Raw genomic sequence first — 18,241 nt, 5'->3', positions numbered from 1 at the left:
GCAGACTTTTTGCACAATTCTGTTCTGAGGGCAGGAACACTCATGTCTTGCTTAGTAAAAATGGCCTTCTATTTCTGCCTCTGTCATTAATGCTCTCTGGCACTTTGCATAACTGATGTGTTAAAAAATGTTTTTTTTTAATGTGGACCATCTTTTAAAGTCTTTATTGACTTTGTTACAATATTGCTTCTGTTGTTAAAGTTCTGTTTTTTTGACTGTGAGTCATGTGGGGTCTTCACTCCCGACCTGGGATTGAATCCACACCCCTCCACTGGCAGATGTATGCTTGGCATCCTGGGTGTGAGTTTAATGCTGATGGCCAAGGCTGGTGCTGAGGGTAGTCATGGCTGGCTTCCTGGAGGTGAGAGAAAGCATCACTAATGGAGGAAGAAAAAATGCGTGTGAGGTGGTTTCTCTAGAACAAAAACACAGAGGCATCCTCCAGGCTGCCTCTCATGTGGCCCAGAGCAGGAGGCCAGTGGAAGCAGGAGGACCTGGCTCGTATCCCCATCCTGTGGTCTGTTCTGCACTGTGATGGGACCCTTGGCCTGCATGTCCAAGAACTAGCCACGCCTTCCAGATAGTCACTGCTTGATCCCTGCAGTGTGGTCCACCCTTGGGAGGAAGACCTTAAAAAGGGGCCCAGGCAGAGAGCAGGTTCATTGCTCTCTGGGAAGGCTCTTCTGGTCTCAGCTGCCTTCACCAGCTTCTGTATTGGCATGTATTAATACCTTTGGCCCCATAGATATTTTCTTCCGGGAGTAAGGAGAATAAGGGCAGAGCCCTCTAATGCCTGGATCCATGAAAGGTGTGGAAAGCATTACTGTGAGAGGGCACAGATTCAAGTTTCTGATGAGTCTTTTGAGTTATGCCTCCCAAAGTAATAGCATCTGGAGAAACAGGGAGTAAATAGTTGGTTGCTAGTTGAGCAGGGCATGGGATTCTGTAACCAGATAGATGCCAGATGCAGCTCTAGGTGTTAGCAAGGAAGATTAGCAAGGTGCTCTGGGCTGCCCTGGTGGCTCAGATGGTAAAGAATCTACCTGCAATCCAGGAAACCCAGGTTCGATCCCTGGGTTGGGAAGATTCCCTGGAGGAGGCCATGGAAACCCACTCCAGTATTCTTGCCTGATGAATCCAATGGACAGAGGAGCCTGGTGGGCTACAATCCATGGGGTCACAAAGAGTGAGACACAACTAAGTAACAAAGTACTGAACATGGGTGGCTTACACACACATTTATTGTGATTAGAGGTCCAAGATCAAGGTGATGGTGGGGGAGAGGTTGGTTCCTTCTGAAGCTTTGAGGTAGGATCTGTTCCAAGCTTCTCCTCAGCTTGTAGACGACCGTCTTCTCCCAGCATCTTTTTACACTGTTTTCTGACCATGTGTGTTTCCGAGTAAAAATTTCTCCACCAGTTAAATAGGAGTGGGGCCCACCCTAGCAGCCTCATCTTAACCAATTACATTTGCAGTGACCTTATCGCCATTAAAGTGACATGCTGAGACATGGGGGATTAGGACTTTAATATATGAGTTTTAGGGGGACACAATTCAACCCCTACATGTTCTATGAAAAGGAGCCATCCGAAAGAGAGAAGTCAGAGAGAGCAGGACTTCTAGGAGCTGGGATTTAGAAGGAGGAGAGGAGGTCTTCTTGAGTGGACACCATGTCGTTAGCCTCTTCTTCCTCTCACATAAACCTCCACCCACAGCAGGCTGGTGAGTGTGTGTGCGCTGAGTCCGCCAAGCTCCCCTGTTCATGAGATTTTCCAGGCAAGAATACTGGAGTGGGTTGCCATATCTTCCTGCAGGGGATCTGCTGGCCTGGGATTGCACCCTTATCCCCTGCGTCTCCTACACTGCAGATGGATTCTTTACCTCTGCACTGCGGGCGGGGGCGGGGGGTCCCTATCCTTGAAACAATGAAAGGAAAGCTCCAGTGTCCTCAAATGCCAGTGAGGAGGAAGGGTGGCATGGGAAAGAACTGGATGTGCATGGAACTCTTAGTAGCCTGGCCTGTTTTTCAAGAGACTATATTGAATGAATTAGATCTTTCTGACCTTCCTGCCTGAGCTGGAGTTCACTGATTTCATTACTATCCTGCACTATTTCTTAAATCAATATTGCATTCATGCGTGCCTGTGTGCATGCTAAGTTGCTTCAATTGTGTCCAACTCTTTGTGACCCGTGGACTGTAACCCACCAGTCTCCTCTGTGCATGGGATTCTCCAGGCAAGAGTGCTGGAGTGGATTGCCATTTCCTTCTGCAGGGGATCTTCCCGACCCAGGGATCGAACCGAGGTTTCCTGCATTGCAGGCAGATGCTTTACCGTCTGAGCCACCAGGGAAGCCCCCCATTAATCCCCACTTGCGCTGGGGCAGTAGGGGGAGTGGGGCAGAGAGGGAGCCTCTCACCATCCTGTGGTTTGAGGGCATGTCTGATAGAGATGGGGATGTTCCCACAATGCCCCACCTAGTCCCTAGAAAGAAGACAAGAGGGTGCTCATTCACTCACTACCCACTATGCTCCAAGTATTTCTCCATGGAAGAGACTTGACCTTGTGGAGCTTTCCTACTAGTGCGAGAAGAAAGCAGATATAAACAAGAAATAGAAATAAGCAGTAAGCACAATTAATAAGTAAATCACATCGTCGGTTAGGAGGCAGTGAATGCTATGGGGGAAGACAAAGGACTAGATGTTAAGTGTGCAGGTTTATAGGTAGTAATCAGTTTGGGCTCCCTGGGGTGCGGAGTGCTTAGACCAGAGTAGGGACTGGAAGGTAGGAGGGACTGGTCTGGTGTGTGTCTTGGAAGGAGAGTACCAGCCAGAGGGGTCTGCATCAGTGGATTTGACGAGCATCAGGAGGCCTCTGTGGCCAGGCAGAGAAAGTGAAGGAGGTTGTTGTAGGAGAGAAGGGCAGAGAGGTTATGGGAGAAGGCCATGCTGGTCCTCGTGGATGGGCTTTACCTGAGTGCATTAGAGAATGGGTTTATGGGTTTCATGCAGTGCCTGAGAAGGCTCACTCTGGATATAGGATTAAGAATAGACAGTAGGGGGTGAGGACAAAAGCAGGGGACCACTTCAGAGCCCACTGCAGCGTTTCAGGGGAGGAAGTCCATGGTATGGGTCAGTGGTCGCAGCATACTTGATCCTCTGGCTGGACTCTTCCTTCAAACTGTATTTCATCCTGAGTCACTGAACCCAAATTGCCTGGCTGATATTTTCCGCTAAAAATGTCTTATTCTGGCCCTTAACCATGTCTTGGCTTCTACTGTTTAGATTCAGCTCAGTTCAGTTCAGTTGCTCAGTCGTTTCCGACTCTTTGCGACCCCATGAATTGCAGCATACCAGGCCTCCCTGTCCATCACCATCTCCTGGAGTTCACTCAAACTCACATCCATCGAGCCGGTGATGCCATCCAGCCACCTCATCCTCTGTCATCCTTTTCTCCTCCTGCCCCCAATCCCTCCAAGCATCAGAGTCTTTTCCAATGAGTCAACTCTTCGCACGAGGTGGCCAAAGTACTGGAGTTTCAGCTTTAGCATCATTCCTTCCATAGAACACCCAGGGCTGATCTCCTTCAGAATGGACTGGTTGGATCTCCTTGCAGTCCAAGGGACTCTCAAGAGTCTTCTCCAACACCACAGTTCAAAAGCATCAATTCTTTGGCGCTCAGCCTTCTTCACAGTCCAACTCTCACATCCATACATGACTACTGGAAAAACCATAGCTTTGACTAGACAGACCTTTGTTGGCAAAGTAATGTCTCTGTTTTTGAATATGCTATCTAGGTTGGTCATAACTTTCCTTGCAAGGAGTAAGCGTCTTTTAATTTCATGGCTGCAGTCACCATCTTCAGTGATTTTGGAGCCCAAAAAATAGTCTGACACTGTTTCTACTGTTTCCCCATCTATTTCCCATGAAGTGATGGGACCAGATGCCATGATCTTAGTTTTCTGAATGTTGAGCTTTAAGTCAACTTTTTCACTCTCGTCTTTCACTTTCATCAAGAGGCTTTTTAGTTCCTCTTCACTTTCTGCCATAAGGGTGGTGTCATCTGAATATGTGAGGTTATTGATATTTCTCTCGGCAATCTTGATTCCAGTTTGTGTTTCTTCCAGCCCAGCGTTTCTCATGATGTACTCTGCATATAAGTTAAATAAGCAGGGTGACAATATACAGCCTTGACATACTCCTTTTCCTATTTGGAACCAGTCTGTTGTTCCATGTCCAGTTCTAACTGTTGCTTCCTGACCTTCATATAGGTTTCTCTGTTTAGATTAGTTGCTGTGAAAAAGTGAAAGTGTGAGTCGGTCAGTCATGTCTGCCTCTAAGGACTGTAGCCCGCCAGGCTTCTCTTCCATGGAATTCTCAAGGCAGGAATACCGGAGTGGGAAGCTATTCCCTTCTCCAGGGGATTTAAGGGAATCCTTTTCACCCCTAACCTGAAGCTAAGGCATTTGTGTGCTTTTATACTTACCCAAAGGCTTCCTCGGTGGCTCAGATAGTAAAGACTCTGCCTGCAAAGCAGGAGACCCAGGTTCAATCCCTGGGTTGGGAAGACCCTGGAGAAGGAAATGGCAACCCACTCCAGTATTCCTGCCTGGAGAATCCCATGGGCAGAGGAGCCTGGCGGGCTACAGTCCACGAGGTCACAAAGGGTAGGACGTGACTCTGCGACTGCCACTTCCACTTCAAAGGCCCCATAATCAGTTTTTAAAAACTCAAAGACATTGTCACATGCAATTTTTTTATAGCCACCTGTCCTTAGAGCCTACACTACAAAGCAAGAATGTTTACAATCTATTGTGGGAGAGGTTTTCTGTTTCCCACTTGGGTGAGTTGAAAATGAAATCATCTATTAGTCTGAAACAAGCAGAAGGGCCATCGTGACCACATGGAGTAGACTTTTTTCCTTGGACCCTGGAGCAAGCTGGAATCAAGACTGCCAGGAAAAATATCAATTACCTCAGAAATGCGGATGACACTACCCTTATGGCAGAAAGTGAAGAACTAAAGAGCCTTTTGATGAAAGTGAAGGAGGAAAGTGAAAAAGTTGGCTTAAAACTCAACACTCAGAAAACATGGCATCTGTTCCCATCACTTCATGGCAAACAGATGGGGAAACAATGGAAACAGATTTTATTTTCTTGCGCTCCAAAATCACTGCAGGTGGTGACTGCAGCCATGAAATTAAAAGACACTTGCTTCTTGAAGAAAAGCTATGACCAACCTAGACAACATTAAAAAGCAGAGACATTACTTTGCCACCAAAGGTCCATCTAGTCAAAGTTATGGTGTTTCCAGTAGTCATGTATAGATGTGAGAGTTGGACTATAAAGAAAGCTGAGCGCCAAAGAATTGATGCTTTTGAACTGTGGTGTGGAGAAGACTCTTGAGAGTCCCTTGGACTGCAAGGAGATCCAACCAGTCCATCCTAAAGGAGATCAGTCCTGAATATTCATTGGAAGGACTGATGTTGAAGCTGAAACTCCAATATTTTGGCCACTGATGCAAAGAACAACTCATTTGTAAAGACCCTGTTGCTGGGAAAGATTGAAGGCAGGAGGAGAAGGGGACAGAGGATGAGACGGTTGGATGGCATCGCCGACTTGATGGGCTTGAGTTTGAGCAAGCTCCAGGAGTTTGTGATGGACAGGGAAGCCTGGCATGCTGCAGTACATGGGGTCACAAAGAGTTGGACATGACTGAGCGACTGAACTGAACTGAACTGGAGCACCAGGTATAGGATCTTAATAACACATGTAATTAATCATATTGTTAAAAATGGAAATTTCACATATGTTAGTTTGCTAGAGCTGCCATGACAGACTCCCACAGACCAAGGGGCTTAAACACAGTGCTGGAGGCAGGAAGTCCAGGATCAGGCGTGGGCGCTGCTGGCTCCTTCTAGGGCTGTGCAGCGAGAGTCTGTGCCAGGCTCTCTCCTCGGCTCGCGGGTGACTGCCTTCTCCCCGTGTTCCTGTCTGTGGTCTTCCCCGTGTGTGTGTCTCTCTCTGTGTTCGAATTTCCCCTTTTCATAAGGACACCAGTTATATTGGATTAGGGTCACCCGGATGACCTTGTTTTAATTGATCACCTCTATAAAGACATTATCACCAAATAAGGTACCATTCTGAGGACACTGACATAATGAATTGGGGTTGGGGGCACACTCTCAACCCATAATAGACCCCTGTATACTCAATTTCCTTTCGCCACCGCCAGCCTCAAGCCCAGCTGCCCCTATTGTACTTTTCTGTATAGCACATTCTTCTTAATAGTCTCAACTTTTTCTGAGGCTTCATGTGTTGAGAGTGAATTTCAGTCAAATGATTTAAGTACCATTTGTGAGTAGAGGATAATGTCCATTTACAAATAATGAATTTGTGTTGTAAATTCAGGGCCTCCCTGGTGGCTCAGACAGTAAAGAATCCACCTGCGACACAAGAGACCTGGCTTCAGTCACTGGGTCGGGAAGATCCCCTGGGAAGGAAATGGCAGCCCACTCCCGTATTCTTGACTGAGAAATCCCGTGGACAGAGGAGCCTGGCGGGCCACAGTCCATGGGGTTACAGAGAGTCAGATGTGACTGAGTAAACTCAACACCATTCTAAAATAGGATTCTAAAAACCAGTGTATACAGTGACAGTATACCTCAAATGATTACACATCTTCCGGAAGAGCTAGCGTAATTTAGTGGTTAGAAGAACAGACAGCTAAACCGCCTGGGTTATCATTCTCCCATTTACCAGCTAGCTGACCCTGGGAAAATTACTGAAATCTCTCTTGGAGTGTTCCCGTCTGAAGATGTAGATATTAGGTACCTACTTCATAGAGTTATGTGAATTTAAAAGGCTAATCCATGTAAGGAATACAAGGGAGAGTGCCTGGCACACAGTAAGTGCTCAATAAGTGTTTGACACTATTATTCCTAGGGTGGCTGCTTTGCAGGAAGACACTCATTTGAGTAAATTAGGCCTGGTGTGTTTGTTAAAACATTATGTGCTAATTTGTGGAGACAATGTGTGTTTCCAGGGTACCGCATAATTTGATCTGAGAGAGCAGTTCACTTGTCATTAACCATATGCAGGCTTCAAAGAAACGTGGGGATTCATTTTAATCACTGAAGTACATGTAACTCATATTTATAAACATTTAACTCCTCTAATTTGGTGGTTTTCAATTTGTATTCCTGCTCCTGGAATCATGATTTGGGGACCCCTGGAAGATCCCCTGGGAGAGGAAATGGCAACCCACTCCAGGATTCTTGCCTGGAGAATCCCATGGACAGAGGAGCCTGGTGGGCTACAGTCCATGGGGCTGCAGAGCTAGATGTGACTGAGTGAGTGACACGCCTGGGTGACGGTGGTAATATTCAGTGTGCAGGTCCCTGTGACCTCATTTGTACCCCAGGCCAGACATCCCACCTCAGTCAGAGCAGATCCCCTATTATCTATTGTATATATTACTATTCTGAGTACAAGTTCATTTGAAAGAGCTCTACTAGTAAAAATAGCTTGAAAATCACTCACGTGGGGTATAGATGATTTATATTCTTCTGCCCCCCATTGCTTCCATTCTGTGTGTACCCCAGGGATGCAACTAATGCTAATATTAGCCTGAGCAAAACATAATTAGGAAGGTGAATCTACTGTGAAAAGTAATATAGCATAAATTAAATAAATTAAATATAAATCAAATCAAATATAAAACAATGCATTCAACTATCTGCCTCTCTGCCTCCCTGCTTTAACATCAGTATTTGAGAGGAGACTAATCCTCTTTCTGGGACTGGGCCAAGACCCATGAACATGTCAAACCCTGGAAGGACGGTGCTTGACCCGCTGGGCACGAGCTAAAGGCACTGACATTTTGGTCAGCTAAATTCTGTCTTAATTGTTGACACATGAACTAGTCTTTGTATATGGCTGGGAAAACCTATTTATAAGATACTATTATTATTACTTTTAATTAATTCATTTAAAAAATTGATCATACAATGCATTAGTTTCAGGGGTACAGCAGAGTGACCCAGTTATGTATGTATATATGACTTCCCAGGTGGTGCTAGTGGTAAAGAACCCTCCTGCAAACACAGAAGAGGTAAGAGATGCGGGTTTGATCCTGGGTTGGGAGGATCCCCATAGGAGGGCACGGCAACTGACTCCAGTATTCTTGCCTGGAGAATCCTGTGGACAGAGGAGCCTGGTGGGCTACAGTCCATGGGGCTGCAAAGGGCCAGACACGACTGAATGAGGTGCACACACATTCACGCATATAGCTAAGCTAAGCCGCTTCAGTCGTGTCCGACTCTGTGCGACCCCATAGACGGCAGCCCACCAGGCTCCCCCCTCCCTGGGATTCTCCAGGCAAGAACACTGGAGTGGGTTGCCATTTCCTTCTCCAATGCATGAAAGTGAAAAGTGAAAGTGAAGTCGCTCAGTCGTGTCCAACTCCTAGCGACCCCATGGACTGCAGCCTACCAGGTTCCTCCGTCCATGGGATTTTCTAGGCAAGAGTACTGGACTGGGGTGCCATTGCCTTCTCCATGAAAATATTCCATAAATGAATTTCAGTAACTCTTAAACACTCCACAAAATTTCCTAAGAACCAGTGAGAGTATAATACCTGGCAATCCTCTCTAAAACAGAAATTCACCTATCTGCTACATTACTGCTGATGATCTGAAATGTACATCCGTACATGTATATTCTTTTTCAAATTCCTTTCCCGTATATTGAGATATTGAGTATGGTTCACTGTGCTATGCAGTAGGTCCTTGTTTATCTATTTTATGTACACTAGCGTGCATGTGTTAATCCCACATTCATAGCTGACCCTTCCTCCCCATCCTTCTCCGTTGGTTATCGTGCGTGTGTGCTCTCAGTCGTGTCTGACTCTTTGTGGCTCCTTTGTGCTTTTTCTCCCATAGATGATAACAGTGATAACAGTGAGGACAGTGAGGGCAGTGAGGACAGTGAGGGCAGTGAGGACAGTGAGGGCAGTGAGGGCAGTGAGGAGAGTGAGGACGGTGAGGGCGGTGAGGGCAGTGAGGGCAGTGAGGACGGTGAGGACGGTGAGGACATTGAGGGCAGTGAGGGCAGTGATGATAACAGTGAGGGCAGTGAGGGCAGTGAGGACAGTGAGGGCAGTGAGGGCAGTGAGGACAGTGAGGGCAGTGAGGAGAGTGAGGACAGTGAGGACAGTGAGGGCAGTGAGGGCAGTGAGGAGAGTGAGGGCAGTGAGGGCAGTGAGGGCAGTGAGGACAGTGAGGGCAGTGAGGGCAGTGAGGGCAGTGAGGGCAGTGAGGGCAGTGAGGAGAGTGAGGGCAGTGAGGACAGTGAGGAGAGTGAGGACAGTGAGGACAGTGAGGGCAGTGAGGGCAGTGAGGACAGTGAGGGCAGTGAGGAGAGTGAGGGCAGTGAGGGCAGTGAGGGCAGTGAGGGCAGTGAGGACAGTGAGGGTAGTGAGGAGAGTGAGGACAGTGAGGACAGTGAGGGCAGTGAGGGTAGTGAGGAGAGTGAGGGCAGTGAGGAGAGTGAGGGCAGTGAGGGCAGTGAGGGCAGTGAGGGCAGTGAGGGCAGTGAGGGCAGTGAGGACAGTGAGGAGAGTGAGGGCAGTGAGGGCAGTGAGGACAGTGAGGGCAGTGAGGGCAGTGAGGACAGTGAGGGCAGTGAGGGCAGTGAGGGCAGTGAGGACAGTGAGGGCAGTGAGGACAGTGAGGAGAGTGAGGGCAGTGAGGGCAGTGAGGGCAGTGAGGGCAGTGAGGGCAGTGAGGACAGTGATGGCAGCGATGGCAGCGATGGCAGCGAGGACAGCGAGGGCAGCGAGGGCAGTGATGGCAGTGAGGGCAGTGATGGCAGCGAGGACAGCGAGGGCAGTGAGGACAGTGAGGGCAGTGAGGAGAGTGAGGGCAGTGAGGGCAGTGAGGGCAGTGATGGCAGCGAGGACAGCGAGGGCAGTGAGGACAGTGAGGGCAGTGAGGGTAGTGAGGAGAGTGAGGACAGTGAGGGCAGTGAGGAGAGTGAGGACAGTGAGGACAGTGAGGGCAGTGAGGGCAGTGAGGGCAGTGATGGCAGTGAGGGCAGTGAGGAGAGTGAGGGCAGTGAGGGCAGTGAGGGCAGTGAGGGCAGTGAGGGCAGTGAGGACAGCGAGGGCAGTGAGGGCAGTGAGGGCAGTGAGGGCAGTGATGATAACAGTGAGGACAGTGATGGAAATCAGTCTGAGAGTTCGTTTCATTCACTCACTCGGTCATTCTGTAGACATTGACTGAGTCCCCACCCGTAAACTCCAGGAATTATCTTGCACACCAAGGACACAGGAATGGACACAGGAGGATGCACGCAGTTGCTCCGATTGTGGAACTCTTATTCCAAAGAGGGGAGAAAGAAATTACATGAGTAAATAAATATGTCAAGATGCATAGTGCTAAGGAGAAAAAAAGAAGCAGGGAAAAGCCTAAAGAGCAGAGAATTCTATTTTAGGTACTTTAAATATATGTATCTTCTCTCTGCTGCGCCTCCCTGCTAAACCCAGAAGATGCTCGGAACATATTGAGTGAATTATTAACCCAAGTAGATTATATGGGATCACCTGGCTGTGAGACTACCCTGGATAGACCGTCCTTCTTGAAAGGTGCTTGTAGGGATGTACTTTGATATCTTGCTGCCAGAAACACATCTGAGTTGTTCACTCTGCCAGTGGATGTGCTTATGGGAATGCTAACAGATTTCAATGTAGCCTAGGTAGAGCGTGATTAGGGAGGGAAAACTCAGCTTCCTGAGGGAGTGGGTGAGTGAGTGAGTGAGTGAAGCCGCTCAGTTGTGTCCAACTCCTTGCGACCCCGTGGACTGTAGCCCACCAGGCTCCTCTGTCCATGGGATTCTCCAGGCAAGAATACTGGGGTGGGTTGCCATTTCCTTCTCCAGTCAAACAGAACCAATTTGGGATCTTCTTTCCTACTGTTCTTCTTCAGCCTTTGGGCTGATAGAAGCGTCACTGTTTTGCCATCTTGTAAACATGTGGTAGGACTGAGCATTTTACCAAGACCAATGTCCTCTTTTCAATTCTTCCAGCCTCCAGGAAAGGATAAAGTCCCTCAGCTTGTCACTTAAAGAAATCACTGCTAAGGTAAGTACCTTTCTATGCCCACTTTCTAAAGAAGTTGCTGAAGTTTTCTTTTGATATAATTTCATGTCACAGATCACCCGGGCTCTGGACAAAATATAAACTTGGCAAAACCATTCTACAGGCTAAGTGATGGGCCAGCCCACGAGCCAGGGCCGAGGGCGGCTCCTCTGGTGGATGTTCTGGCTGTGGTCCCCAGGCATCGACGGGCTTGGCCTTCGGGGAGGGAAACACGATTACAGCTGTGCAGAATCAAATGTCTTTGCTTAAAAAGCCTTCTAGGATGGGTGTAATCTGACAGGTTGAGTACATTCCCTTCCTGAAGGGCTGTGTTCAGGTTTTTCACAAACAGATGGAAATGGTACAGTAGGTGCTTGTTTTTTGTTTTTGTTTTTGTTTTTTTAAATAAATTGACTTCGAAATCATTTTGCCTATCTTACCTACCATTTATACTTCATATCAGCACCTTGGTTTGCATAGAGATAGAGGACCCAACATTATTCCCTGGGAGCACATAGTCAATTCATGTAAATAGTCAGTGTGCAGCTAGTGAGGATAACCACAGTTTACAAAACAAAACCCTCCTCCACAGAGATAGTTACTCCCCACCAAGTTATCCTATGAAGCAGGATCAATTACCCTGTAAATTATTCTTAGAGGGGAGGCAGGGAGAGAACTAGGTCTGAATCATTAATGATTTGTGTTGGGTCTGGGAACCAGGGTGGTTATAAGATGGTTGAAATAAGTAAAGGTCAGGATTCTGAGCAGGGAGCAAAGCAGCCAGGAGGCCACCGGCCTGGAGGGAAGATCTTGTTCTCCGTCCCCAGGGCGGAGAGCAGGAAGACCCGTGGGGGGGTTTGTAGACCCCAGGAGAGCCAAGACAGTGGATGTATTCTTGGCAAAAAATGTCCATAGTGGCTCTGGTCCTTTTCCTGTTTTCTGCGTCTCGTTCACTTTTGAAAAAAATTTCATATGATTTTGCTAAAAACTGCACAGCAGCAGTTTGATGGGCAGTTCTGCTCTGCACCGAAAAAGAGCTTCCTGTGAGACTGAGCCTCGGACCCCAGAATGCTCGAAGTCCAGCTGCCCTGCCTTCCCAAAGAACCACCGCAGAGCGCTCACCCAGAGCAGGAGGGCGGGATGAGACTCAGGCGGCCGTGTGGGGACCTGAATCCACATGCAGAACTTGGGAAAGAGCTTTATTTCAGGCTCCCAGGCTGTGTGGCTGATGCCTTGTCTCCTGCCCAACTGGAGACACTGGAGCCAGTGCCAACACTGGCTTGGTTTACCGGTTCTGTTACAGGAGGCAAGAGCGGATGCTCGACAGCACACCTGGATTTCCGCCTTATCCGTGACGGTGATGTCCACATGGACGTTCCTGTCCCACGCACTCTGTGACCTCCAGGGCAGCCACTGGGGAGGTGAGGTGGGGCCAAAGCTTCCTGGATGGGGAGGTGGTAGAAGCACCTCTTGCACTTCCTACTAGAAATTATGCCGTTTATAAGTACATCCTAATTTCTGTGTAGAATTAAAACGTGAAAGGACTCTTGGGTTTGGGTTTATTGGGCATCAGACAAACACATATACTGTGTGTGTAACACGAATGAGTCTGGATCCCAACAGGGAGGATGTCGGTGTGCCTAATCTGTAACACAGATGGTGTTTGTGCGTGTGTGTTTTCTACGACATCTTATTTCACGCGCACACACAGGTACACATGTGTGCATTCACGCGCACACACAGGTACACATGTGTGCACGACGCTGGGATTCGTTGGTCTCCAGCTGCTATGATTTGCCCAAATGCCAAAAGCCTTTTGCTTTGTTTGTGTCTTTTCTCTAAAACATTCACACACAAAATTGCAATTCCCTTGCTTTTCCATAAAATTAACAAATGCATGCCTACAACTTTAAAATGTAAATGGAAAAGCTCCATTTGGCAATGAGTCCCTTAGGGTCTAAGTTTATTTGGAAATAAAAACGGAGATGCAGGTTTTCTGGGTCATGCATGCCTGCAGGCGTGTGTGTTTGTGTATATAGGTGGGTGTGTACATGTGCACGTACATGAATGTGTGTGTGTATCAGGGCCATGTATTAGTCTATAGAGAATTAAAACTGCTCAGTCGCACACAACTTTCTCTCTACTCTGAACTTGATTGACCGGTGACCTTGAAGTAAAAGTCACAGCTTGGCCCAGCCTTCTTTCTTCAGTGTATTAGACACAATAATCTGATATTCTTTCAACTCCTTTCTCAAAGAGAGCTGGCACCTGCCTTCCACTCATTACATTTTTTGACTCTTATGGGTTACCCAAACCAAAGGTAATTAGGGGATAAAGGAGATGGAAGAAAGTGTTGGAAATAAATGGGGTATCTGGAGGTTGGTAGATATTAGATTACATTCAGCAGTGCTGGAAAGAATGTACATTGCAATTTAATAAGAAGATTTAGAGGTTGTTTTATATTAATAGTGACAGCTCGCTCAATAAAAGAGAAACTGACCCAATTGTGGTTAAGAGAGACTGTGAGCTAAAATCAGAAACGCTGGACGTGAGGTGCAGCAATCATGACCGGGGTGATGGAATGGACAGAAATGTCCTGGGACCTCTGGCGACACGCTTTTGCCCAAGGGGAGGGCATGTTCCTGTCATCAGCATGGGGCCCATGAGACTGCTTGGGCGGATGTAACAGCAGCTTCCTTTACCTTCGGGTCCCACCCCTGGGACGAATCTCAGGGCCACTGAGAGGGTGTCTCCAAATTGATGGCTTTGGACAGTGGTTGCTCAGCTCTGCTGGTGCAAGCTTTGGGGTAGAAGCCTTTACACTGTCCCTTCATCCAGAGATTTTTATGAAGAGATTTATAAAAAGAGTTTTATAAAGCGATTTGGGAGATTACAGCTGCTTAATGGAAAGGACTATGCTGAAGGCCATGGGGGCGAAGGCGTACTGTTTTAGGCAGGGTGGGCGAGGTCTGTGCTGATTTTAGAAAGAATCTCTGTTGAAGTCTGAGGTCGGCAAAGCACTTCAAGGTGATAATGTCTAGCAGGAGCTGGAAACTTCTGGGGAGATTAAATTTTATATTTTCTCTGGGCTCTGTGAACCCACCTGGGTTTTTATTTCTTGAATGGAATGTTGGGTTTTTGGTGAGGAAAGAAAGGTGCTTCTAAGTAACATCCTTTGTGGATCCCCCAGATGTCTTCACATATGTATTCATTGTTATTCAACTGTGCTCTCTGCTTTCGCTGAACTGGAGGTTTTTTTAGGTAGTTCATTAATCTCAGTATAGGTAGCAATTGAATACAAGGTTTTTGCTCTAAATAAAAGAAACAAAATGTCATGTTTTAGCTTCAAACAAATACAAAATAGCCCAAGACATCTGGAAAAACAAACTGAGATTTAAAATTTTTGCTATTTTTTAAAGATCAAGAAAGATGTAGGAAGTGAAATGCTAAAACCTGCAAACTTTCCTGAGATCTACTTGTCTATTTTTCAAATCTAGCTTCCCAGCAAGTATTTACCCTCAAGTTTTATTAGACAGTGTCCACTAGGAACTCTCTGCCCTTGATCGAAACATCTGTGCACCGTTATTTCCTGCCTACTATGTGCCAGACACAGAATGAAATCCCCGCTCCCATAGCGTGTGTCCTCCCCAGAGAGGCAAGAGAAAAACGAAGGAGAATGGCAGCAGTGTGTCAGCTGGAGAGGGCGTTATGGGCAGACAACCTGTAGGGGCAGGTGGAGGGGGAGGAAGGGCTGAGGGGTGCTTATGTTCTGTGGGTGATCCACACGGCCCTTCCTCCCAAGACAAACCCTGTGGGCTGTGCCACCAGGGACAAGCCGAGCCACACAGAGGAGGATGCCAGCATGCAGAGGCCCTGGGGAGGGAGTAGGGAGAGGGCTCCAGTTATTTACTTGTGGTTATATCCACTTGTGCGAGCTCATCTCAGTTTCTTCCCTCGCTCTTCCCTGCTCCCTCCTCCCTCCCTGCTCTTTCCCTCCTCCCTCCCTGCTCTTTCCCTCCTCCCTCCCTCCTCCCTGCTCCCTCCTCCCTCCCTGCTCTCTCCTCCCTCCTCTCCCTCTCTCCTCCCTCCCTTCCCTTTCCCTCCTCCCTCCTCTTTCCCTCCTCCCTCCCTCCTCCCTGCTCTCTCCCTCCTCCCTTCTCCCTCCTCCCTCCCTGCTCTAACCCTCCTCTCCCTTCCTCCCTCCTCCCTGCTCCCTCCCTCCTCCCTCCCTGCTCTCTCCCTCCTCTCTCTCCCTCCCTCCTCCCTGCACCCTCCTTCCTCCCTCCCTCCTCTCCCTCCCTCCTCCCTGCACCCTCCTTCCTCCCTCCCTGCTCTCTCCCTCCTGTCCCTTCCTCCCTCCTCTCCCTCCCTCCCTCCTCCTTCCTCTCCTCCCTCCCTGTTCTCTCCTCCCTCCTCTTCCTCTCTCCTCCCTCCCTGCTCTCTTCCTCCTTTCCCTCCCTCTTTCCTCTCCCTCCTCCCTCTCCCTCCTCCCTGTCTCCTCCCTCCCTGCTCTTTCCCTCCTCCCTCCCTCCTCCCTGCTCTCTCCCTCTTCCCTCTCTCCTCCCTGCTCCCTCCTCCCTCCCTCCTCCCTCCTCTCTCCTCTCTCCCCTCCCTCCCTCCCCCCCTCCCTCCTCCCTCCTCTCCCTCCCTCCCTCCTCCTTCCTCTCCTCCCTCCCTCCCTGTTCTCTCCTCCCTCCTCTTCCTCTCTCCTCCCTCCCTGCTCTCTTCCTCCTTTCCCTCCCTCCTTCCTCTCCCTCCTCCCTGTCTCCTCCCTCCCTGCTCTCTCCCTCTTCCCTCTCTCCTCCCTGCTTCTCCCTGCTCCCTCCTCCCTCCCTCCTCCCTCCTCCCTCCCTGGTCTCTCCCTCCTCTCTCTCCTCCCTCCTCTCTTCTCTCCCTCCTCCCTCCTCTCCTCCTCCTCCCTCCTTCCCTCCCTCCCTCCCTCTCTTCTTTCTTCCTTCCATCCTTCCTTCTTTTATGTGTTGCTTGTCTTTTAAGAAATTGCCTGTGGTTATTCTGTATCGCCCCTTTACCACTTATAAACCTGGGAATCTGGCTGGTGCTCTGTCGCCCTCTAATCTTTACCTGAGTAAATGCTGAGTCATGGCTGCCTCTCTCTTTCTAGGTGTGTATGAGTGAAAGACTCTGCAGTGCCCTGAGAAAGAAGGTTAACGATATTGAAACCCAACTGCCAGCACTGTTTGAAGCCAAAATGCTTGCCATCTCAGGTACCTGGGACAGAGGGGACGTGGAGACAGCTGGAGCGAGTGATGACAAACGCCGCACCCCTTTCTCATCCTGGGTTGACATTCTTCCTGTGCCTGAACGTTGTGTAGCATTCCACCTGTCACTTGACAACTCAGAGCCTTCCCAGGGAGTCTCACTGAAACTCATGGAATAGATGGGCAGCGTGGCTTCTTTATAAGGGATGGGTTGTTATTTTTTACTTGCTAAGTCGGGTCCAACTCTTGTGACCCCATAGACTGTAGCCTGCAGGCGCCTCTGTACATGGGATTTTCCAGGCAAGAATACTGGAGTGGATTACCGTGTCTTTCTGCAGAGGATCTTCCTGACTCAGGGATTGAACCTGCATCTCCTGCACTGCAGGCGGAGTTTTTACCACTGAGCCACCAGGGTACTCCTATAAGGGATGCATCAGTTCAGCTCAGTTGCTCAGTCATGTCCAACTCTTTGCGACCCCATGAATTGCAGCATGCCAGGCCTCCCTGTCCATCACCAACTCCTGGAGTTCACTCAGACCCACGTCCATCAAGTCAGTGATGCCATCCAGTCATCTCATCCTGTGTCGTCCCCTTCTCCTCCTGCCCCCTATCCCTCCCAGCATCAAATTCTTTTCCAATGAGTCAACTCTTCACATGAGGTGGCCAAAGTACTGGAGTTTCAGCTTTAGCATCATTCCTGTCAAAGAAATCTCAGGACTGATCTCCTTCAGAATGGACTGGTTGGATCTTCTTGCAGTCCAAGGGACTCTCAAGAGTCTTCTCCAACACACCACAATTCAAAAGCATCAATTCTTCGGCGCTCAGCCTTCTTCACAGTCCAACTCTCACATCCATACATGACCACAGGAAAAACCATAGCCTTGAGTAGACAGACGGACCTTAGTCGGCAAAGTAATGTCTCTGCTTTTGAATATGCTATCTAGGTTGGTCATAACTTTCCTTCCAAGGAGTAAGCGTCTTTTAATTTCATGGCTGCAGTCACCATCTGCAGTGATTTTGGAGCCCCAAAAAATAAAGTCTGACACTGTTTCCACTGTTTCCCCATCTATTTCCCATGAAGTGATGGGACCGGATGCCATGATCTCCGTTTTCTGAATGTTGAGCTTTAAGCCAACTTTTGCACTTTGCTCTTTCACTTTCATCAAGAGGCTTTTTAGCTCCTCTTCACTTTCTGCCATAAGGGTGGTATCATCTGCATATCTGAGGTTATTGAGATTTCTCCTGGCAATCTTGATTCCATCTTGTGTTTCTTCCAGTCCAGCATTTCTCATGATGTACTCTGCATAGAAGTTAGATAAGCAGGGTGACAATATACAGCCTTGACGGACTCCTTTTCCTATTTGGAACCAGTCTGTTGTTCCACGTCCAGTTCTAAGTGTTGCTTCCTTACCTGCATACAGATTTCTCAAGAGGCAGGTCAGGTGGTCTGGTATTCCCATCTCTTTCAGAATTTACCACAGTTTATTGTGATCCACACAGTCAAAGGCTTTGGCATAGTCACTAAAGCAGAAATAGATGTTTTTCTGGAACTCTCTTCCTTTTTCCATGATCCAGCGGATGCTGGCAATTTGATCTCTGGTTCCTCTGCCTTTTCTAAAACCAGCTTAAACATCAGGAACTTCACGGTTCACATATTGCTGAAGCCTGGCTTGGAGAATTTTGAGCATTACTTTACTAGCGTATGAGATGAGTGCAATTGTTTGGTAGTTTGAGCATTCTTTGGCATTGCCTTTCTTTGGGATTGGAATGAAAACTGACCTTTTCCAGTCCTGTGGCCACTGCTGAGTTTTCCAAATGTGCTGGCATATTGAGTGCAGCACTTTCACAGCATCATCTTTCAGGATTTGAAATAGCTCCACTGGGATTC

The 18,241-nt window shown here is 48.3% G+C and overlaps 1 protein-coding gene across 1 annotated transcript in view; it reads left to right on the top strand.

The window, feature by feature from the left end:
* Positions 1–18,241, top strand: part of DISC1 (disrupted in schizophrenia 1) — a 446,732-nt gene that overhangs the window by 177,433 nt on the left and 251,058 nt on the right. Inside the window, exons 7-8 of the mRNA XM_018042542.1 lie at positions 11,083–11,137; positions 16,257–16,359. Coding sequence (XP_017898031.1) covers positions 11,083–11,137; positions 16,257–16,359 — 158 coding nt within the window. The remainder of the gene's footprint in view (positions 1–11,082; positions 11,138–16,256; positions 16,360–18,241) is intronic.

The sequence above is a fragment of the Capra hircus genome, chromosome 28 (assembly GCF_001704415.2).
Source record: "Capra hircus breed San Clemente chromosome 28, ASM170441v1, whole genome shotgun sequence".
NCBI lineage: Eukaryota > Metazoa > Chordata > Mammalia > Artiodactyla > Bovidae > Capra > Capra hircus.
Note: the sequence above shows the minus strand (reverse complement) of the source record. Positions and strands in the feature narration are given on the sequence as shown.